At 39.1% G+C, this 23225-nt stretch overlaps 2 protein-coding genes across 2 annotated transcripts in view; both read left to right on the plus strand.

Moving 5' to 3' along the window:
• dst (dystonin) overlaps positions 1-6688 on the plus strand; it is a 108786-nt gene extending 102098 nt beyond the window's left edge. The window contains exons 93-97 of the mRNA XM_062430776.1: positions 1389-1506; positions 3403-3593; positions 3791-3901; positions 4462-4588; positions 5534-6688. Coding sequence (XP_062286760.1) covers positions 1389-1506; positions 3403-3593; positions 3791-3901; positions 4462-4588; positions 5534-5790 — 804 coding nt within the window. The 3' untranslated portion in view covers positions 5791-6688. The remainder of the gene's footprint in view (positions 1-1388; positions 1507-3402; positions 3594-3790; positions 3902-4461; positions 4589-5533) is intronic.
• A 1664-nt stretch (positions 6689-8352) lies between these two features.
• Positions 8353-22901, plus strand: zmp:0000000760 (collagen alpha-1(IX) chain). The gene is made up of 26 exons (XM_062430888.1): positions 8353-8431; positions 9681-9804; positions 10437-10830; positions 10925-11002; positions 11098-11193; positions 11280-11333; positions 13819-13872; positions 13967-14020; positions 14100-14153; positions 14323-14376; positions 14465-14518; positions 14604-14657; positions 15033-15086; positions 15244-15288; positions 15401-15454; positions 15539-15592; positions 15686-15739; positions 15883-15954; positions 16040-16075; positions 17584-17628; positions 17717-17749; positions 18837-18983; positions 19459-19635; positions 20440-20530; positions 22323-22400; positions 22699-22901. Exons 1-26 carry the CDS (start codon positions 8353-8355, stop codon positions 22899-22901), a joined length of 2292 nt encoding a protein of 763 aa, XP_062286872.1.
• Positions 22902-23225: the final 324 nt, after the last annotated feature.

Genomic DNA, 23225 nt, shown 5'->3' on the forward strand with positions numbered 1-23225 from the left:
TCAGTGTTTGGTCATGTCTGCGTGTTACACCTTGGTGGATTAGACAGAAATGAATTGAACCATTCCTCATGTTGTTCTCAGTGTGTCGTTGGAGATAGCTGCATTGGATCTGCATCAGTGTCAATGCATCCTGAGTTGTACGTGTAGCTGTAGAAAGTGCAACAAAGTGCTCGATTGCAGGAGATTGCTGTCTGTCCGCCTGATTATGATGTAGAATTGTTTTTTATCAAGAAGCATGCAGCTGTGATTGTCCCGTGTGAATTATTGTGCTAATGCTGTCACAGTCACATCCAACTGGCTGACTTCTGGCTTGCATCACACCATAAAGCTTGATCCATCCACCTCCATGTCAGGCTCATCACAAAGCTTGATTTTCAGTGTTTTGATGTTTGGTATGTGTGGTCGGTCCGATGAAGGCAAATTATTATGCAGCAGTGCCTCCTGGTGGTGTAATTATGTGCCTTCAGTTGATGTCTTTTTTACAGGCTCAACCTGCAGTAATGGCAGCAAACCGATGCCGGACAACGATAGAATATAATCACTGCAGTTTACCAGACAGTAAAGTTTATGAAACTGATAGTCATCTCTGCAGGAAACACATTTGTGCTGCTGCTTTATATTATAGTACAGTAATTAATATAAATTAATTCATTATTTTAATATAACAAACATTAATGTAAAGCCTGACTGACACATTACTTGTTTGGCTGACACTGTAGACTGTATGATATTAGATGATGAAATATCAGCTGATTATTCATTTGGGCACTAAAATGTTGCAAAGAGTTATCTAAGTATGAGAGATGCATCAAACTATAGTACACAATGATGATACTTCAAAATTATCTCAACAATCTCAAATAAATGTTTTCCTTGTTGGATTTCAGCTTAAAATAAATAGTAATAAATCTGCATAAAGCCTACAATAAATCGATCAGGCTCGGCATTAAAGGTTAATCACTTTAAATTACCTCATAGTAATTCACAAATAATGAAATTAAATCACACACACCAGCACACACTAATGGAAGAAGACCAGTTGGATTGACCTCTGTGTAATTTGAGTCTTTGCTGAAAATCGATGTCAGTGTGTCAAAATTGTGTTTGAGTGAACCTGTGCAACATGATAAGGAAAATCAGCCCTGGAGTAGATAAAAAGCAACTTTTAATTGTTGCTTCAATTTTGCACTTAAATTGAAAAAAAGACTGAAACAATATAAATTCACACAAAAATAAATCAGTTCTTTGGAATAAGTCTGGTTCTACTGACCAGTCTGGTTTCCAGTGTTGCTCAGGTTAAAGCCTGCAGTGAGAAAGTGAAGATACATACCAGATTCAGTGTTTTCACACATTTTCTCTGTTTTCCTTCTCACCTCTGCCCGTCATAGTTTGGGGACTCTCAACAGCTTCGCCTTGTACGCATTTTACGCAGCACCGTGATGGTGCGGGTAGGAGGAGGCTGGATGGCTCTGGATGAGTTCCTGGTGAAGAACGACCCCTGTCGAGGTGAGTTTAAAGGTTTATCACAACAAGTCAGCTTGAAAATACTAAAAGAAGTTGCAAATCCAATTTTTAAGACATCCAATACTGTTAAATGTCTACATTAGTATTAAATAGTTTTGTTTGTTAAAGTGTGGTGAAATATTTCGGTACTAAAAGAGGATAAATTGATTGGAATGTGTAAAGTTACAATCATTAACACATCTTCATGAGTTTCAGCGAGGCGTCCAAAAATCCTGTTATGTTTGTCCAGTTGATTAACAAAACATTTCTATTGCCATGCACAACATGTACATGTAGTTATATTGACTCCTGATGAATATTATTTTAGTATCATTATATTTTTTAACTGTGAGACAGTGAAAATAATGTATTCAGGCCATTACAGGCCTCACTGCAGTAAATAAATTGTCCAGTTACTATTTAATGTGAACTGATTAGCAATAAGAACATACATTACTGGCATCCGACCCACTTCTGAGTGACATTTTTTTTTTTTTTTTAACAAATGTGAGCGAATATGATAATTCAGAATAAGTTCCAGATCTTTTGAAGGCTTTGCTGAGTTTAAAAGTCTAATCCTCTGTTATCCTCTGAATTTATTGTAAAATTAGCTGAATATCAGCATTTTTTTAAATTGTCAATGGATATTTACTTTCTAGTTAAAGCTTGTGTTTGTCATCTCAACAGAGTTCTGAGAAATATTACAGATATGGTAAAAAATCTCCAGGAAGAATTCAGTGAAATAACACAGCAAAAATAAACAAACCTACATACATTTCTTAGCATGAAAACTTTCTATCTTTGCCCACATCTGGTGCTAAAGCTTCATGTGCCCTGCTTGTTTCCTCTGTCTTCTGTATTAATTATGAGTTTCTTTCTTCCTGCTGAACATGATATCATTTCTTCTAGTTCATCACCACGGGAGCAAAATGTTACGCTCGGAATCAAACTCTTCGATTACTCAGTCTCCTATAGGTTGGCAAATCTCACACTTTCTCACCTTGCTCCATGAACCCACCAGTGGTATGTGTGTCTGCACATCCGAGTGTGTGCCGCTGTGTGTTGGTCCTGGCGTGTGTACTAGCTGTGTTGAGCACTCATCATGAATGGCATTCTCATAAACCAGCTCCCACTCACAACTCAGCTGGGTTGGTTTTTCATGCATGCAATCGTTGGTGTGAGTCACATCACCGGCTGTTACTTTCCCTGAGGCTCTAAAGTAGCTCTTTGTCTTTCTCAGCGTGTAGCAAAGCAGTGTTGAGCCGAGCTTCTTTTGCAGTTTTCAGGTTTGCTTGACAATCAAACAAATGAGTATTTTTGAAAACCATGTGAAGGCTTCAAGAGATTAAATATAAAACTGTCTAACTAAGTCATTGAGGAGAGCAACACGTCTCTGTACGCCTTTTGAAACAAAAACTGATCAAAGCTGAAACACAGTTTGTTGCACTGTTTTCTTTGTTTTACAATGTGGTTTAGCCATTAAAACTGCATGTATGTTTGTTTTAACACATCTGGTGCAAGCACTGTTTGGTTTATTCGGTTTAGTTTGTTTTCTCGGTTTTGTAATTCTTCTAATTTGCGCTAAAATGTCTATATACATTTTTTTTCAGCATTTGTTTAGTATCCAACCAAACAAAGAAGTACTGCTTGTTTAGTTAAAAAACAGTTAATTCCATTACTGCTGCAGCAGTGTTTGGACTTCTGTTGGACAGGATGGAGGAGATGTGAAACCGCATGATATTTTATGTTGTCATTGTGCTTTATTTTCATTCAGTATTTGAATCCCGACTTCAGTTCATTCATTTCAAATATTTAAAAGCATAATCATGTTCATCAGCACAATAACAATTCATGAATGGATCTATGTGGAGTGACTCATTGGGAGTGTGTTGATTTTAGCTAAAGGCAGGACCAACATGGAGCTGCGAGAGAAGTTCATCCTCCCAGAAGGCACCACTCAGGTGATGGCCAGCTTCCGCTACAGAGGCCGCAGATCTCGGCCGTCGTCTAGAGGAGCGTCTCCCAACAGATCCACCTCCAGTCAGAGCTGTGCCATCCCATCAGCCCCAGCGGTGACCAGCACCCCCAAGGTGAGAGCCCTAACACACATTCAGTAGTCATCTATCATGCTGTAGTTTGTTCACTCCCCATCTTGATTTTCTTCTGTTGTTTATTTGTTTTGCATTATTTGATCATTTCCTTCTCCTCTTCCATTTAGTGTTCCTTGTAGTTTTTTTTTTGATTTGTGAATCCACGTTTGTGTTTTTCATTTGCCATTGTTCCCCAGACAACCCAACACATAACCCGCAATTATGATAAGCCATGGCTTACAAACAGCAAACCCTCCACTCCTCTTAAATCATCCGACTCCTTTGGGAGCCAAGGTTCATCCTCAGAGGTATAGTCACAAACATGATGTGGAACGCCTCAGACATCTGACCCAACTGAAATCTACTACATATTCATGATAACAGAGACAATGCAAATGTATTACCAGTAGGCCTAAATAAAGCGCCAAGTTTAATTAAATTATATATTTACTATCATCATATTATTTGTTATTGTACTGCATTTATTCTGTGATGAGAAACCTGAAACTTGATTAGATAGATTTCAGTTGGGTCTGTAAGCTTCTTTATGTACTAATACACTGAACAGTTCATTGTTGCTTGATTAATGTCACTACATGTGATCAACTCCAATTGTAGAACAAACAGTGTGAATTTCTATAACAGCACAGGTTTAAACATATAATCCAAACACTAACTGCTAATAGCAGAGTGCCAAAGTTGCTGTGTGTGGAAATAAGGATTTTAATATTAAAAAATGAAAACTAACTCAATGTTATAAATAATGAAGTTTGGTGCAACTAACGTATAACATGATTACGACTGTATTAATATGCAGTTAACAACCATTGATAACAAATGAAAGTAATTCAAGTTCTTTCTATAACAGGGTACTCCAGTTCAAGGCAGCAAATTGCGTCTTCCTGGATATTTGTCAGGAAAAGGCTTTCAGTCGGGTGAGGAGGGAACGTTGATCAGCGCTGCCGTGCTCAAGGCTCGAGGACAGACAATAGGTGGTGAGTGGAGAGCAACCTGCTTTTCTGTATGTTTTGAAGAGGACTGTTTGTCTGTTGTTTCCTCTCAAGTCTGAATCAGACTGACTTAAAGGAATGAAAATAGCTTCACTGCTGTTGAAGAGCAATACGTTTGAATAGAAAACAAGATAAGATTGTAATAAACTCCCATCCATAGATGTTTAATTAGTTAGTTTTTATGGATTTTTATTTCAAAACACATCAGGCACAGTATTTTTATATGTTAAAACATGTGTGAAGGGGATCTTTTAAAGATCAAAGGCTAGTCTGTAGAGTGTTATTGGTGTAGTGTTTAAGATGACACATAGAGGTCAGTGAAGGGCTGTTTAAAGTCAGGAGTTGTGTTTACTGATTGCTGCTATTGGTACAGTTACTGAAATAAATAAGTCCAGATCTGTGAAACTGAGTGAAGCTAATGTGGTATAAAGGCAAAGGCAGTTCTCTCTTTTAGTGATTCTGATTCTTCTGCTGTACGCAGAAGAATGCAATATCTAATAAATATTGAAGATGGCAGTTAGCCTTTGTAGTTGTTACTGGAAGCAATTGTAAAACGTTAATAATAGCCTTATATAAAGCAAAACTTAAATACCATGGTGCAGTGATTACAAATCAGAAGAAAGATATCATAAATATAAAAGGTATATTTTCAAAGAAGTTTGTATAGCCACAAAAAAAACTAGATTCAAATAATAGTAATATTTAGTAACATTTTCCCTTCCGCAAATTACAAACAGCAATCACAAAATGAAAATAACATGAGTTTATACAGGTGATGGTAGAGAATGGGTACTTGAGAGGTAGCAAAAAGATGGCTGTCAATATTTATTTGGTCACATATCTGAGAAAATGGTTGTTGCAACTGTTCCAGCAGGGTTTGGCTTTTTCTCAGTGGTTAATTAATTATTGTCCTTAATTGCATTGCTCTAGAATCGAGGAGAAACTCAAGCCGACCTGGAAGTAAAGCTGGCAGCCGAGGGAGTAGCCGCAGGGGAAGCGACGCCTCTGACTTCGACATCTCAGACATCCAGTCTGTGTGCTCAGACATGTCCGAAACGGTCGGTGACTCCAGCCGAGCCACGCCGCGCTCCGCATCCCGCCAACAAAGAGGAAAACCCTCCAAGATCCCCACTCCTCAGAGAAGAAGCACTCCCACGAGCAAAGTGGCCAAGGGATCCAAGCGATAGTCAGTTGCCTTGAAAACAAACACACACAAAAAAAAACCCAGAAGCTAGTTGCACCCCGAACAAGTAACGGACACTGAAGATATCTAACTTTAAAGACTGCAAATGTTTTGAGTGTTATTTAAATTGTTGCAAGATGTAAAATATTCTGTTAAGAGGCAATATGGTTTAATATTATGTGTGAATGGATTGTTAATGGCCTTGTGTATTTGTTTTTAATGTATTTTATTTTTTGTGAAAAATGTCAAATTGTTTTTATTGTATTTAATTTTATTGAGGCAAAACCTGTAGAGGTTTGATGAACACTAGAAATCCCGGGAATGACTATGTTGTACGCCGAACTAACATTTCTACACACTAATGAAGGGCAACACGCAGGATTGCGCTCTGAGAGTTACTGAATGTACTGTAATTTATGTATGCTGATGTTTGGAGTACATGGTGCATTCTGGCACCATTTTTGAGGCACTGCAATTATCTATTTAAGTGCTACGATATACTGTCAACATGCATTTAAAGGGCAATGCAATATAACTACAATAAACCCCAGTAAGCACTGCAGAAACCTTTGAAAACACTATTTAAAACAAGTAGCAGAAACCTCGTGATAATGAAGCTTTCAAGTCCTGTTTGTATGTCAGCAGCTGCAGTCCTTGTTTTGTTTGAACACCTCACAGCGGTGTGTGCGTTGGCCTTGAAGAGGTGCCACTTCATGTAGACATTCTCTCGTGCATCCATGTCAATGTATGGTTAATTTCGGTAGAGCTGAAATTGTTACTGTAACATTACTTTGTAATAAACCTGCTTGCAGAAAGCCACCAGAGACTGGTGAGGACCACAAACGTGTCTCTGCTCGCTTTCTCTCTTCATTACTCTCCCATGACTTCTTCTCTCTTTCATCTTGCCCAACTAAAGCAGTTTAATGGTCATTAAAGGTTTAGTTTTACTTTTCTTTGTCTTTTGTGATAATAAACTTGATCTCTTACAGTTTTGTACTTTTGATGGACAAATTGAGCAATTTGAGGACATCACCTTGGGCTTTAGAAAAATATGATTTTCCAGTATCACTATTTACTGTTGTTTTTTTTATTTATATACTAAATTATTAATCAAGAAGTAATCAGCAGATGAAACAATAATATAATGATTGCGGCCCTAAAGCAGTTACTGGATGAACAGAGCCAGGTGATCTTTTTGCTTAAAAACCAAATAAAATAAACTGCAGTGGCATTATTGGTGTGAATTATAACACTTTACTTTGAATATTTTGTAATTTTTCCCTCTTATAATAATATTTATAATAATATTCCTCATATTTATTGACTGTGCATTTGTGTTTATCAGTCTCTCCCTACAGCCTGGTTGTTGGATTCAGTGTGGCGGTATAGATTGAAGGTGCAGTCTCTTGGTGGAATGTTTGCAGAGCATCTTGTGTTTATCTGCGACATACTACATCTGTATCTCAGAGAGGCTGAAGATGGTGAAACACTGTCTTGAGTGAACACACAGTAAACCCCTGGGACTGTTTTCTAAAGTAATTATAGGCTGTTTCTAAAGAAGTCTGCTTTCTAACTGTGTCAGTGCATGGATTTGTAATAGAAAGATAAACATGTTTTTCAGATTTACACAAAAACTACAAAGTTTTGGGGAGCTATGATGAACAAAACATTGCCTACCTAAACAGTACAGGTATATTCTTCAATACTCCTGTCATTGTCCCCTTTGATAGTAGCTTTAACCTACATGAAGGCTCCTGGTATGTTCACCTACATTTCCTTTATGTGATGCTGTTTGCTGGATGGTGTTACCTCGTAGTGACTGGACATCTAACTGGCCTATGAGAGAAGGCAGATCCCCTGGGGACCAAAGGTGGAGTGGAGCACGGGGGTCAGGCTCCTTTGAGACCCAGAGCTTCTAGTTTGAATGGTCCTCCTGTTCATCTCAAAGTCTGGCCTGGGCATGGCACGTTAGAGTGGGATATATCCTCACAGCAAGAACTGGAATAGATCCATCTACAGGAGCCCTGGCACCTTGTTTTTCAGGAATATGTAAGTAACTACAATATTCTCTGGTTTGATCTGTTATTAAAAATAGTTTTTATGGAGGTGGAAAATAAACTGAGGTTGCTGTTGATTCAGAATGCTTATCAAACAGAGCACTATGTTGTTTGACCAGTACTTAATCTGATTCAGTATTGAGTGTTAATTGTTTTCTCCAGATTTTAAAATCTTAAAATGTTTTTCATGGAAAAAGTAATAAAGAAGAAAGATAATCCCATTACATTTTTGAATTTTAGTACATTAAAATAAATACAAATACTTTATATTTATGAGGCATATAAAGGAAATTTGTTAACCAATTTTGAATTTTATAGTTATAGATAAGGCTGTAATACTATATTACCACTACTCACTGTTTAATCTTTATCAATTATGTGTAGAGGTTGATAGCTTTAGAATTAAATAAATACAAGAGGACTGACTTCTAATTAATAACCTATACTCATCCATTTATCTGATTGCTGTACCACAGGCACTTATAGCCTTCAACATTCAAAAATTGAAAATGCCAGCCTACAAAGATATGCTGGTGTTTGCAGTGCTCTTTGCCATCTCAGGACTCACCCACACTCAAAAGCTGCCAAGTAAGTTTTACTTTTTGGATGTTTATATGATGACTGGAATATACCACTGCATAAAAATGAACACTAACAAATCATTACTAATATGATATGCTGGTTCTGTATAGTTTTCCTGTGGTGGACATGTTATCTTAGCCGATGCATTCTTGTAAAAAGAAGTTTTTAATCCTAGCAAGGAATTTTCTGGTTGAAGAGAAGAATATATATTCATCTCATTCATTCATTTTATTCACCTGCTCTTACTATGGTTTTCTGAGTTGAACGCTGTCCTACCACACCTTTGCCAGCAGATGTCAGTGTTTGTTCATAGTCTATTTACCTTCATAGCAGTGGATGAGCTCTCAATGCTTATGTGGACACTCACAGGTCAAGAGGTCACGCTGGGGTTAAGTTGTGTACATGAACCTCTGAAATTCTGCGATTGAGTCTCTTTGCTATACCAGTTCACATAATGTTTTATGTCAAATGTGAAACTGATTTGACACGTTTCCTCCATGTGTAAGCAGAAACCTAAAGTCCTAAATATGTGAAATAAATAGTAATTCCAATGGCAGTAGAAAGCACTCAAATAATAAGTCAATCATTCTTATGCTGAATATAATACATTTCTGTAGGCCGACTGACTGTTACACATGACAGTGCAAATGTATTCTATGTGCCAAAACAAACAAGGGATGGAACTGGAAGCTACTGGTGCTCTGATTTTTATTATCATTGCTACATGATTAAAACACAAGATCTACACACACCAGTCTACCTTTGCTGCCATGCACCAGGAGTCCGCAGGTTTCAACTAAAGACATCATCTTATGATGCCACAGTATCTCGTTTTATGCAAATCTTTACTTTTTTTTCTACTGGAGACATTACTTGTATTCAGAATCTTTCACCAACTTTCATCAACACATTTTAACAAAAAACGCACCTCCATGCTGACCTCATTGCAGCACAGAACTTCCAGTGTTTAGAATTCAGTGCCAAATCCACCCATATGCCTCCTCATGTTAATGGTTTAATAAATGATCTCATGCTACCTGTGAAGAGATAGTGTCATTAATGAAAATGAGTAATGCAACTATTTAAAAAATCAGTGATATCAGCGCTGACGTGAAATTAAGAAGTAGTCCAGCGCCTTTGATGCTGAATCAGTGTCACGTCAGACTAAACTGTGTGTGTGTGTGTGTGTGTGTGTGTGTGTGTGTGTGTGTGTGTGTGTGTGTGCGTGTGCGTGTGCGTGTGTGTGCGATGTGAGGTTTTGATCTCCTGGAGGAATTTCGTGTGCCTGAGTCGAAAGGAGTAAAGCAAGTGGATGGCTCACAACCTGAGGCGGTGGCCTACCGCGTCAACCCCTCCATCCATCTACGCAGGACCATGAGGTACAGTACTGGACTCAATGAGCCAGGTTATTTTATTGAAGTTGATCAGGATAACACTATTAGTAACTTAACTTAACATCGTAATGGAAAGTAGGGAGTGTCTCACTGCCCTCTCTGGCTGACTCTGTTGACCCCACACTGTAGTGTTCATGCAACAGTGATCTCACGGCACCCTGATGTACACCAGTATGCTAGCATTGTATGCATGTTTGCTTGCTAGCATTGTATGCATGTTTGCATAGTGGCATTTGCATTACCTCAAAGCAAAGCTGTGCCTAAGTTCAGCCTCAGAGAGCTGCTAGCATGGCTGTAGACTCTAAGTCTTGTGTTTTTTAACCTTTATGAAGGCAGCTTTGCCGTTTGATTTCAGTAACAATGTACTTTGGCCAAATTAAATACACAAAAACGGGTTTTCTAAGCAGTGCATCATAAAAAAATTGTCACAGAAATGTGGGTGTTGAAACTGATGTAGGCATAAAGTTAAAAGCATAAAGCATAAAGTTTAAAGAAGCTGTTTCTACTTACTATAAATAAACCCTTATGTTCCCACAAAGATACTTTAGTTGTTTTGTGAAGAAAGTAGTCTCTGTTTGATGTTATCCAGCTCTTTAAACCTCACTCTCATGTCACAGCGATGTGTACCCAGATGGTCTTCCCTCCGACTACTCTGTCATCGCAACGTTTAAGGTGACCAAGGACACAGCCAAGAAATCCTGGAACCTGTGGCAGGTCAGCGACCCTGAGGGACGAGAGCAAGTTGGCCTACGTTTCCAGGGTGACACACGCTCCTTGGACTTCTTCTACACCAGCCCCCATGGGAGCCAGATGCTGAGGACCTTCCATGGTGTGGAAAAGCTGTTTGATGGCGAGTGGCACAAGTTGGCGCTGAGTGTGAAGGGCAGCCAGGTGAAGCTGCTGATAGACTGTGAAGAGGTCAGCGTAGAGTCTATTGATGAGCCAAGGCCTGTCATCCGCCAAGGGTACACCTCCATCGTCAAGCGGGCTGCAGGAGATCGCTCAGTGTCTGTACGTTCACAGCTTGGGTTTCTCTATTTTTATATTTATATTGTAACTTAGGATACAACTTTAATTTCTCATATTTTGTCCTGCCTCATTCCAGGTGGACCTCCAGCAGATGGAGGTGTCATGTGACCCAGAGCAGGCCTATTCAGAGGGCTGCTGTGAACTCTCCAACGTGGTGAGTCAACTCCCATTTTGGCAGGTTTTCACTCCCTCTGTTAAAGATGTTTTTCTAGTTTTAAAATGATACTTTCACCTTTCCCACTGTTACAGTGTGGCGGGTACGCAGAGATAGGCCTGACAGCTGGAAGAGCATCTTGCAAATGTATGCATGGACAACCTGGGATTCAGGGACCTCCAGGGCCTAAGGTGAGCGTGCATATGCAGTTAAAATTGGCTGAACATATTAATAAGGCAAGCTGAGACATGTTGACATTTTAAAAATTCTTCTGCAGGGTCACAGCGGTCTTCCAGGAGAACCCGGAGACCGGGGAAGACAAGGAAACTGGGTAAAAAAATGTACAATATGTCTCTCAGTGATAAAAAGTAATGTCACACTGGATACATGAGCACTCTGGTGTGTTTAGTCACTGTGTTCTTAGCGTGAGCAGTACCCACTTCCTCTGGCTGCACAAGAAAGAGTTAAACTGAATTGTGGGTAAATGACATTGTAAAACTCATTCGTGAGACAGCAGCAAAGCTGTGGAAAATGGCAATAGAAGCACAACTGAGACACGACAGGATGGAAACAGATCTGGAAGCAGAAGCACTTAGCGATAGTAAACACAGGGGCTCCTTTCAAAGTTTCAAAACTGATGTCTGCTTTGCAAAAGATTTAGGAGGAAGCCAAGATAAGCACGAACCAATATGGATGTGACAATAAATTTGTTTTCGGCATTCTGAAATAGCCATTTGCATCTTAGAACACTGGACCTCCTGGTTTAGAATATAGGATTTAACTCAAACTGGCAAAAGATCACAGGAGAAGTCCTAATGGTTTTGCTTTTCCATTTGGAGGAAACGGAGCCAAATATAATGAATCCCACACACAAGAAAAACAGGCAGTTGAGCAATAACCACCCTCCAAGTGTGTGTAATGAGTGGCATTAGTCTGCTTAACTGTTGTGTGAAATTTGTCAAATGTTTTCTTTTGTAAATGCTTTAGTTTTGTGGATAAGGCTAATCCGGTTCACCACGGGAAGACCAAATTGGGAAAGAGAGGAAGAGGGTAGAAAATGATAATGAAGGAGAAGAAAAGTATTTTGCTGCAGGAGCCAGTCACACATGGATCAGTGAATGAACAAATACACTCCTATTCATATCCTTCTGGGAGCCGCAGACGTGATTATTTCCACTTTAAATTTACGATTTGTTAATCTCTTTGATGCTTAGCAGTCACTGTTGTGTTGGAGCAGATCTGAGTGTCTGTTAAACAAAGTCCAGAAAACATGTGTTCAAAGAAAGAGATTTTTTTTTTTATACTTATGTGATGGTTTGGCGTTTAACATGCCCTTTGCACTCAAGGAAATCCCCCATGCCGCCTGCGCAAACATATGTCTGCCCGTAGACACACGTACACACAGAGCACAATTCCAGAGCTTTTCATGCTACATATTCATGTCCTGCATTGCAGCTGCAGCTCATCTGGGAGTAAACATCTGTCTTGTGTGACTCCTTAGAGTTTTGACCTCTTGCCAGCTTGTGAATCACAGAGCTCCAACATGTTTATCTCTCCCCCTGCTGGCATCTGAGGAGGGCATTTCCTGGCACAGATATATGAACTGTCCGTCTCATGTGTGGTCCTGCGTTCGTCAGAGCTATACCGCCTTAAAATGTCGTAAAGTTCACGCTCATGCCTCTAGCCGTACTGTCGGCCATCTCTGAGGTTAACCTCCCAGCCCAGCTGACTTTGCTTAAAAACAGTCTTAGGTGAGATGATCAAATAAACCCACAACACAAAGGCATCCTGGCCCTGTTTAACATGTTTGTTGACTCAGTGAAACAGAGCCAAATGGAAAACACTTTTCCTCCTACTACCAAGGAAGTCAGCATCTGTGCAAACAATATTTGTCCATTTTGTTATTTTCATGAGTAATGTTTCCTGAACATACGCTGAATGAAGCTGAATATGCTTGTGTATATTTTCCACTAATGCGACTAATTTGAATTTGACTGAAATGTGTCAGATGTAATACTTAGTTTGTAATGCCCTTACATTAATCTTCATTTTGTCATATATTGAGCAATATGCCTACTCCCCTTCTTGTCCAGAGTTAGATGAGATATGAGAAATAAAAATGGTGTTGATACTCTCAGCAACAAAGTGAATGGGTATTTCCCAAAACTATTAGTTAGATAGGACTTTTAATGTCCACACTTTGGCTTTACCACATAGCATTAAAAAACAACATAATGTAACTGACAATATGGGACAATGATAAGGACAAGTGACAGGAGCCCTGCATCAAGAAACATTACAATACATAAATGTAGTAGACAACATTACAATAATACAAAATAGGAGAAGTTAAATTCAAATTAACCTTGAATCCAGTATCTTAATTGCATTTGGTATGAAAGACTATAGACTACACATTTGGGGTGACACTAACTTGCCCAAAGTGTCAGCTTGAAGTTTAGACATGACAGTTTGATAAGCCATATTTTCATACTTTAAACAAAACAGACACTAAACCAGAAACAAACAAATATGGCACAGCACAGCACAGGTGAAACACAGGGATAGTTTCCTAGAAAAGTCAGCTGCTATTTTCCAAGTGTTTAATTAAGGAGCAAATGCTGCTTAAACAGTTTGTGTTGCTGATGGGTCCAAAGCTTAATTTTCCATAACTTATTAGTGACTGTCTCTCAGTGGAAAAACTTACTCATATTCACATTTAACACTCTATTTCTCAAGCTACTGTAGTCGATTCACAAACTAATCGCTGCAGTGCAACAAGTCTCACTTGTGATTAAGTCAAGCTTGTGTTGCAGGGGATCATGGGAAACACAGGGGACTACGGCAACGTTGGTGAGCCGGGCCCAAAGGTAAGATATGTCTTTATATGCTCCCATCAGGGTTATGCTTCCATTTGGCTTATTCTCAAGATTTATTAATGAAACCTCACAAACACATCCTCAGGGTGAAGAGGGAATCAAAGGCGAGAAAGGAATGAGAGGACTCTGGGGCCAAGTGGTAATTCATCACTCTCGGATTATTATTTATTTACCCTGAAATATTGAAAATCTGTATTAACGAGGTGTTGTGTTAACAGGGAGACAGGGGTCCCAAGGGACTGAAAGGATTAACAGGGGCAGCAGGCTTCAAGGTAAACTCTTCTGCTGGGTTTTAAGTTTTAATCGGATGACTTTAATGAAGCAATCTGCAGCCAGCTAATGAAGTTACAGACTTTTCATTGGATTTCTGCACAGTTTGTTGTTGCAGATGTACAACTTTATAGATAAATCAGAGGGTTAACATTCTGCCTTTAATTAAAGGGAGTTCGGGGACCACCTGGAGACATTGGAGAGACCGGGGAACCAGGAGAAGTTGTATGTTAACCTTTCAGACACAGTAGTGAACTCTTTGGCAAAGTGAATATGTAATTACTGTATAATTAACATTATGGCGTCCTTGAAGGGTGCTGAAGGTGAAACAGGATACGAAGGAATTGCCGGTTTTCAAGGAGTTAAGGTATTCATCTTTCCTTCCTATTTGTCAGTTTTTTGTGATTTAGATATTATGATTTTTTGACATCATGGTTTTATTTCATTTGTAGGGAGAAAAAGGGACCACGGGTGCAGCTGGGCGCTCTGGACCCCAAGGAAAGCAGGTGAGTTGTGGGATTCCCTGTTCCATAATCCGTAATAGGATACTCTTAATTCTTTGTCTACCTTCAAAATCCCCTCATGCGTGTGCGGAGACCCAGTAAATCATTTTTAATGTGGTAACACACTGGAATAGAGCTATGTTTTGGGTTTATGTGCCGTCTCCATAAACAACATTAGTCCATGTGGATGGATTCTGGCTGAGATCTGAGGGTCTGAACTATATCAACATAAACTGGTGAGTTACTGAAATAGGAGCCACAGCCGCAATGATAACCTATTCTACTGTATATGAAGGAGGGCTCTTTGGTACACTATGCTGCTTCCAGGATGAAATGTAGTGCATAAATGTAACGTTTGTTTCAAATGATGTTTGACAGGGTATTGTGGGGGATCCTGGAGAGATGGGAACTCCTGGAGAGAAGGGGCAGCCTGTATGTATCTGAAATTGATTAGAATGCCATGATAATAATGTTTGCCTTTTGTTTGCTTTGTTTCCCACCATTATTCAAACATCACAAATATCTGAAAGTGAATTATTTGCATACAAAACTTGATGGATATGTTTTTGTCTGAACTTGTGAAAATTAGGGGATCCCAGGACCTGTGGGCAGAGCTGGAACTATTGGAGTAAAGGTAATTCACTGCTGTCACACCCACAGCCTCACACCTGAGCACTCATCTACTGTACACTCCCAAATAATAACAATATCGATACGGTTTTATAATAATGATACGGTTTCCCCAGGGCATTATTGGAGATCCAGGGTTTTCAGGCAGAGAGGGTGACCCGGGAATAGAGGTATTGTATGCTGCTGACATTGATATCTTAATAATGGATGGAAGCAAACCACTTGTATTTTTAAGTGTCATTGTTTCTGCACAGGCTTATCAAGGACCACAAGGCCTCAGTGGAAATTTTGGACTAAGTGGAGAACAGGTAACTTGCTAATCTTGTTTGGGTTGGTAAATAAATGTAAATAATTGTGTTGTTTTCAGAAGATTTATTTGTTGCGGTCTGTGTCTTTTATAGGGAGAGAAAGGCACCCTGGGGGCAGAAGGAGATATGGGTCCCCAAGGCCGAACTGTAAGTCACTTTTTCAGGCATTTCAATCACTGAAGACAAGCACATAATACGTTTTGTCGGTAAAGTAGTTTACCATCTTAAAGGAAAACGACAAAGAATAAAGCAGTCCCTTAGGTTGGTTTAATAAATGTTTTATTCTCGAGGGCCCAAGAGGTTACAAGGGTTCTGCAGGGAAGCCAGGAAGACCTGGATTTATTGGCCCACCGGGACCTACTGTAAGTGCTCCAGATGAATTTTCTAAACTCCTCCAAATACTAGTTCATTTTCTCCGAGTCATTAAACCATGGCATATCTTCACAGGGACACGTGGGTGTGCCTGGAAAACCAGGGACCAAGGTAATACATCCTCATCCATTTCCCATTAGAAATATAAAATGAGAGCAAAATTACTGTTTAATGCCACCATTAGCCATTTGGGAAGTGTTTACTGGTTTAAACAATTTGTGGATATTTTGTATTACAAATTAATTCCTCAAATCTCTGCTCACTTTTAGGGCAGATTTGTTGGAAAGGCTTGATTGCCATATCAATCACAAAACTCAGAACCAGCAATTCAGCAAGTAATTCAGTCAGATCTCCACACAGCTTTCTCTTGTAGGATATTGGCATAGTGAGTTGTATTCTCCCCATCTGGACAGGAGGTCACGACCAGTGCTAAACTCCCCCTCAAGATCTGGTCTAAGTGTTTACTGAATGTTCCATGCCAGACAGATATTTCTGCAGAAACTGCTTTTCAGTTGTTTATGTTTTCCTGGCATGCCATAAAGCAAATGTTCATAAAGTTCAGATGCATTTAAATTGGTAGAAAAGTTAAATATGACAGTTCTCAGGGTTATTGTCCAGGGAGGGAAATAAAAAAAGAAATCAGAAATGAAAGAAGGCAGGAAATCATGTTTGAGTTACAGTACAGTGAGCTAATAAGACCCTTATTAGCTTTTATGCCTCATACCTCATCAACACCAAGTTGTTCACCTACAGCTGATATTTGATGAAGATCAGTGTGAAACGGAAGGCCCGTGTCTCGTGGTACATGTAGACGGAGCTTTCTGAGATCATGGTTGGAACTTATGAGTGACAATTAATTAAACCGGGTTGATGTAGGAGAAACAAGTAATTTGCTGAACACAGACAATAATGTCACCTTGTCTTACGTCCGTATGTTGTGTCAATTACTTAGGACATTGCACATCATCAGGTTTGCTCTAAGAATTACACACAGGACCCAAAGGAGTTCTTCACTGAAAACCTACAGTATCAGTAACAAGCACTTACTCCTTAAATACTTGAAAAGAGGCTCCAAGAATTGTTGTAACTTTTTGTGGAGAACAGCAGCTATAATGAGCTTGGATTAACAGTGGCTACAATAGATTTCAACAATGAACCAAAGTCACTGAGAAACAAAGCATCACAACGTCCAAAGCAATATCTTAATCACTCCTGCAGCACAATCCACTTCTCCAAAACATGAATTAACATATGAATTCAAAATACATCCCAAGGAGTTAATATGCAAACTAGAGAGACTAAAATCTAAAAAAAAACATTAACTTGACTCACAAATTAACAATGTTAAAGCCCCTATGTGTAGGATTTGGTGATGTCAAAAAAAAAGTCTCTTGGACAGACATCAATGCATGCTAAAATCAACGTCATAAACCACAACATATACAACAAACTAGAAAAAGCAAGCAGACAATTGAAAACTATACTTTTAATCATATTACTTTAATCATCACTGTAGCAATTTAACAGATGCTCTTGTTAACTGGTCAGTTTAAAAATGTACATATATCAAATATTTGCAAGCCTCTAAAAATGTTGTACTGTTCATTTGCCTTGTATAGGGTGACACAGGAATACAGGGAATCCAAGGAGGTAAAGGTGGAGAGGTACTGTCTTAAATATTTATCCTATCTGCTCATTATTACACCCTTCTATATGTTTTCATTCATAACATTAATTTGTTATCTTTTACAGGGAGATAGCGGAATTAAGGGCCCAAAAGGAAAGGTGAGGTGTGACTTTGTTGTTAGAGCTTAATTTACAGAAAATGTGCCTACATTTAAAAGATGTTAACATTGACTTATATTACTAATAGTTGAAAAAAAGCATTTAACTACCACTCAAATGTGTTGGTATACCCCATATGCACCACAGTTCCAGACAGCATGACCACTTTGCTATGATGAGAACACCCTAATTAATTTGGTGTTGCTGACAGATTACAACATTTATTCTGGCTTCTTTGAGAACAGGATACATCCATCATATATATTTTTTCAAATAGTCTGAAAAGTCTGATATCAGTCCGTCGAATAACATTCCAAAAATTACCAATATATTAAATGACTAGTGTGTAAGATTTGGTGGCATCTAGTGGTGAACCTTCTTGCCCCCCCTCCAAGCATGTAAGAGAACCTTTGGTGGCTGTGAAACTCACAGAAAATATGCGAAAGGACCTCTCTAGATCCATTGTTTGGTTTGTCCATTCTGGGCTACTGTAGAAACACGGCAATGTAACATGGTGTGCTCTTGCTCCCTATGTAGATGTAAAGGGCTCATTCTAAGCTTATGTAAACACAATTATTCTTATTTTCAGGTGATACACACCAATTAAAACATACTTATGAATATGATATTCCATTTCTTCAAAGTCTATTTTGCTAGATGCCACTAAATTCTACACACTGCACCTTTAAAAGACAAGAAGAGTGGTAACATCGACAGTTGTACTAAAGTACAAGATATGGAGAGATATGTTTGATGTTTCAACATCAAACATATCTCTTGAGCATGTTTTAATCTCATTCTGACACCTAAATGAAACTCTACACAGTGCGTATTAATTAATATATTATACTTGTATAGTATTTTTTGTTAAATTCCAAATTAAATTCCAATTAAAAACATTTTGCATGTCTACAAATATTTACTTTTACCACTGACATTTGGTTACTTGTTAGTTACTATGACATAATAAGCTTTTTGAGTTGTTACTGCTAGCCATAAAGTTTGTGCCCATGCGCACACAACTTATTTCTCCTTTTTTTCTGATGGACGTGCTGAATCTGACCAATGTTGTTAATCCCTTCTGTAGGTTGGAGACGAGGGTGAGCAGGGTCCTCAGGGAGGACGGGGGAAGCGCGGCCCAGCTGGCCCACCTGGACGGTCAGGTCCCGTCGGAGTCAAAGGGGTTCGAGGTGAAGGAGGACCAGATGGGTTTCAGGGGCCCCCAGGCCCACCAGTAAGTAAAATACAAGCCTCTGAATGTTTTGTCTTTTGGCTCATACCACAAACTTTATAGTGCTACAGTACAATATTTGATGTAATCAACACTGTACTCATGATGGCTCTTCAGTCTCTACTATAACTAGCACTTCATCTATATGAATGATGGTACAATAACAACAAAGTAATCATTTGTACAAGTAGTTTGACTTACTGGCACACACAGTTTGGTAACAACTTTGGTGTGAAGAACACATTTAAACAGTTTCTCATTAGTCTGTAGCTAGTTGTGAGTCACAGCAAGGGTTTCGTTTAGTGTGGCTATAAATCCATAATGAGCCTAAGGAAATATTTTTGGCTTCATTTGTTCGCTGCATTTCCTCTGAGAGTCTGCCATTGCTTCAGCATGTCCTGTCCTGCAATATTCCACATAACATGTCCCAGAGTTGGGTCTCTTCCAGTGATGGATGTGGTACTGATTTGTTACACAGGGCCCGACCCTCCCCGCTCAACACGTGATTGAGGTTTGTAAGAAAGTGGTCCTGGAGCAGATGTCCACCTTTGCCAACTCAGTGAAGAGGACGTGTGCTGCTGTTTGTCCTCTCTATGGGGATGTGCCTATGGGTTCTCCAGGTCCACCTGGACAGACAGGACCATCAGGACCTCCTGTGAGTTTAAGTTTGGGTTTTCAATTGATCATAGTCAATCACCACCAGTCTAGAAACCAGTTTTTGTTTTAGTTTTTTTGTTTTTACAGTATTATCAGTTTGATCTCACCTCTTGCAGACCTTTAGATAGTGGTACAGCTGGAGCACAGTCTTTTCTCCATACATTGTTTGTTTCAGTCCCTCTGGCTGAGTAAAATGCAAACACATTGCAAGGGTCTGGACTGGACTAAGAGAGCTGAAGTATTTGGCAGAACAGCTTGGAATGAAAACATTACGATTTTCCACGTCTCCATGAGGACAAATAAGGAGTCACAGACTAGACACTTGGTCTGTGTTGAATAGTTTTTGGAGAGTATCTAGTCTGGCCTTGGATTGGAAAGCCTTTTCCACATTATTATGCAGTGTAGAAGCGATTCATGTTCCACAACTTCTTTAATCACAATGACTCTCATGCTGATAAACAATCTTGAAGCCATCACTATATCAAAATATTCCACTATATTAGATTATGGCTAGTAAGCCTCATGTTGTGGTTCTTAATGCCAAACCATGAATAGTGATGTACCAGTACTGTACCATATTTGTGAGTAGTAGTGATCAGCCAAATAAATATTTTCAGTTTTTGTACAGAGAGGTGGTCTGAGGATAATGGAACCTAAGAGGAAGATAAGAAAGCTTTATTTTCAGTGTACTGCTGTGCTAGACAACAACACAACGGAATTACGAGGTTCACATGGTTTACAAGGTTTTCACTGAAAACATAAAAGATTAACGATATATTTTTCGTGTTGATGATGTTGTCAGGGTGACCCTGGTAATAATGGTGTTGATGGAGAAGTGGGCCAGCCGGGATTCTATGGAGAACCTGGCGATGCAGGCGGACAAGGAGAAACAGGTGTGGAAAAACAAACTTGATGGATTATATTTATGAACGTGATTATCATCAAAACTATAATTCACCTGTGCTTGTTTTAGAAAGAACCAGATCCTTTTTAAAATAAATTGAGAACCTAATTTCCTATCATTTCATCTGTTTATGAGCGATGGCGTCCAATATGAACACAAAACGTTTGTTATTACATTTTGGTTATGTCACTGGTTTGAAGTAGGTGGGGCTTTGTTGGAAAAAGGCGGTGCCACATACGCCTGAGGACCAGGATTTAGAAAGTTGTGGGATGTATTTAACTATGTGTTTAACTATAACGAATAGCACCAAGTACAAATACTACACTACAAGTAAAAGCATGTTCATTCAAAATGATCCAATTGTTAAGGTTACTTTTCAAAGAAAGTGCCTATTAAAATCTCTTTCGTGGCTCAGGAGAAACTTTGTCAAGGGTAAAATAACCCTGGTGATGTCATCAGCATTATATCCTCTTGGGCTTTGACGTTTAACATTTTTAACAGAAATCCTGTGCTAAAAACTGGGGTGTGAAGATGTAGGAATGTATGAGGCAGGGAGGTCTTCATGGAAAATACTTTCAGGTTGCATTATGGGCAGCGTAGTTTTTTTTTTTTGAGCTGGATTAATAGTAGAGACTAACAGTCAGGGCATGTTAGCCTTTGCTTCATCAATTTTGACTTTTGTTTTTTAAAATCTGTTTCTCACAACTCCCCCAACTTTACGTAAGTTGAATATTAAATTGGTATAATACAGCTCATCATATTTTGTGTGTAAAATGCTAACAAATAAACTAGTAAGTATTATTAGTAAATGATATTCAAATAAATGTATTGGAGTAAGAGTACATATTTCCTGCTGAACTGTGTTAGAGGGGAAATATAAAGTAGCATAAAATGGAAATACTCAAGTGTGCCCCACCGTTGGACTTAAAGGACCAATGTGTAGAATTTAGTGTAATTTAGTGCAACTTTGCAGAATTGGAATATAATATTCATAATTATGTTTTAAGTAGTGTATCATGCCATGAAAAGAATTGTTATGCTTTGTTGTTTTGTAAATTAACCCTTTATACATAGATAGCAGGTCCTCTTCCACGGAGCCTGCCACGTTGCACCGCCATGTTTCAGTAGCCCTGAATGGACAAAGCAAGCAGCGACTCTAGAGAGAGCCTTTGCATTTTTTGCGAGTTTCATGACCACTGTAGGTTCTCATACATGCTTGGAGGCAGAGGGGAAGGGGTATTCAGTTGGTTGCAATCTGCAACCTCACCACTAGATGCCACTAAATCTTACACACTGGTCCTTTAAGTACATTAGATGAATAAATATACCTTGATACTTTCCACTGCTGGTAAAACACACTTGACCACCATTCATTAGTAACCACTCTATGTAAAACTGCTGAATCAAGTACAATACAATGTTGTAAAACTTGTAGGCTAAGATGTATGTTCTCAGCTCTAATTTATGGTTAGAGGCCCTTGCATGATGTCACACTGATGGTACATTCCCGTGCCAAGCCAATGAAATTGAAGAATATTTACTAGGTGTTTTAAACATTTGTTTAACAATGATCTCAGTCAAACATATGGTCTTTAATCAACATAAACGACGTATCCTTGAATAGAGCTCTGTCCTGGGGGAATAGTATTTTGGTCTGTCTGCTGTCATTCCTGCTAAGAGAAAAATGTGTGTGTGCGTGTGTGTGTGTGTGTGTGTGTGTGTGTGTGTGTGTGTGTGTGTGTGTGTGTGTGTGTGTGTGCAAACATGTGTCTGGTGTCCAGGTGACAGCGGAGAACAAGGTGATAAAGGAGCCAAGGGTCATGGCCTACCTGGCTACACTGGAGACCAGGGTCAAAAGGGTAAGTTAATCTTTCAAAACTTTAATGTTCTTTGGTGACTTGGTTCATATTAGATGCTTTTTTAGATGCCTTTGAGGCATTAAATTAGTGTCCACATCTGTGCCAGTGTGTAAAAATTGTATTCAGCTGAGTCTGTGCTTTAAATACCAGGAAAAGGGGGATGGTGTTACCTTACTGTAAGAAGGGTGTGTTATTTGCCAAAAAAGAAATAATTTCTCTCTGTAAATGCACTGTTCTTGGAATCTGTGAGCACACTGGGAGGGACGAAGACTAAACAACATTTTTGCTTTAATCACAGGTCAGCGTGGACGTCCTGGCAGGCCCTTTAACGGCCAGCCAGGGAAACAGGGTGAGAGGGGACATGTAGGTCGGCCAGGACTCAGGGGCCACGCAGGTCTCAGAGGACCACCAGGTGTCTGCCTCACCTCTGGGTGTGCTCAACTCAATGCCACTGGTGGGACACCTCAGCCAGCACCCAGCAGGTTGAGGAATCGCCCATAGAGGAAAGAAAGTCTATGTGGACGGTTGAATATTGATTTGAAAGGGGTAAAAGGTGCTGGATTATTTGTTTTGTTAATATATGTTTGGCCAAATAAATTGAACATTTTATGTAAATATGCATTCCAACTGAAAACTGATGAGATACAAATACTGAGCTTGAATTTCTAGGATCAACAAAGCAGGCAATTACAGACAACACCCACAGAAAGCAGGAACAGAACATATTTGTATAAAAGTACCATCTTTATGTAATAGTTTTATTTAAAATGATTTCACTTCTCTGACTTTACTTTAAACATTTGTTCTTTATAATAAAACCCAAAA

This window comes from Scomber scombrus, chromosome 12 (genome assembly GCF_963691925.1).
Source record: "Scomber scombrus chromosome 12, fScoSco1.1, whole genome shotgun sequence".
Classification (NCBI taxonomy): Eukaryota; Metazoa; Chordata; class Actinopteri; order Scombriformes; family Scombridae; genus Scomber; species Scomber scombrus.

Bases quoted from the DNA above. Each gene is read 5' to 3' on its own strand.
- zmp:0000000760 (XM_062430888.1), top strand. From the start codon at position 8,353: ATGCCAGCCTACAAAGATATGCTGGTGTTTGCAGTGCTCTTTGCCATC. The intron at 15,289-15,400 runs GTAATTCACTGC...CGGTTTCCCCAG, and splicing joins CTGGAACTATTGGAGTAAAG to GGCATTATTGGAGATCCAGG. The intron at 20,531-22,322 runs GTGTGGAAAAAC...TCTGGTGTCCAG, and splicing joins AGGCGGACAAGGAGAAACAG to GTGACAGCGGAGAACAAGGT.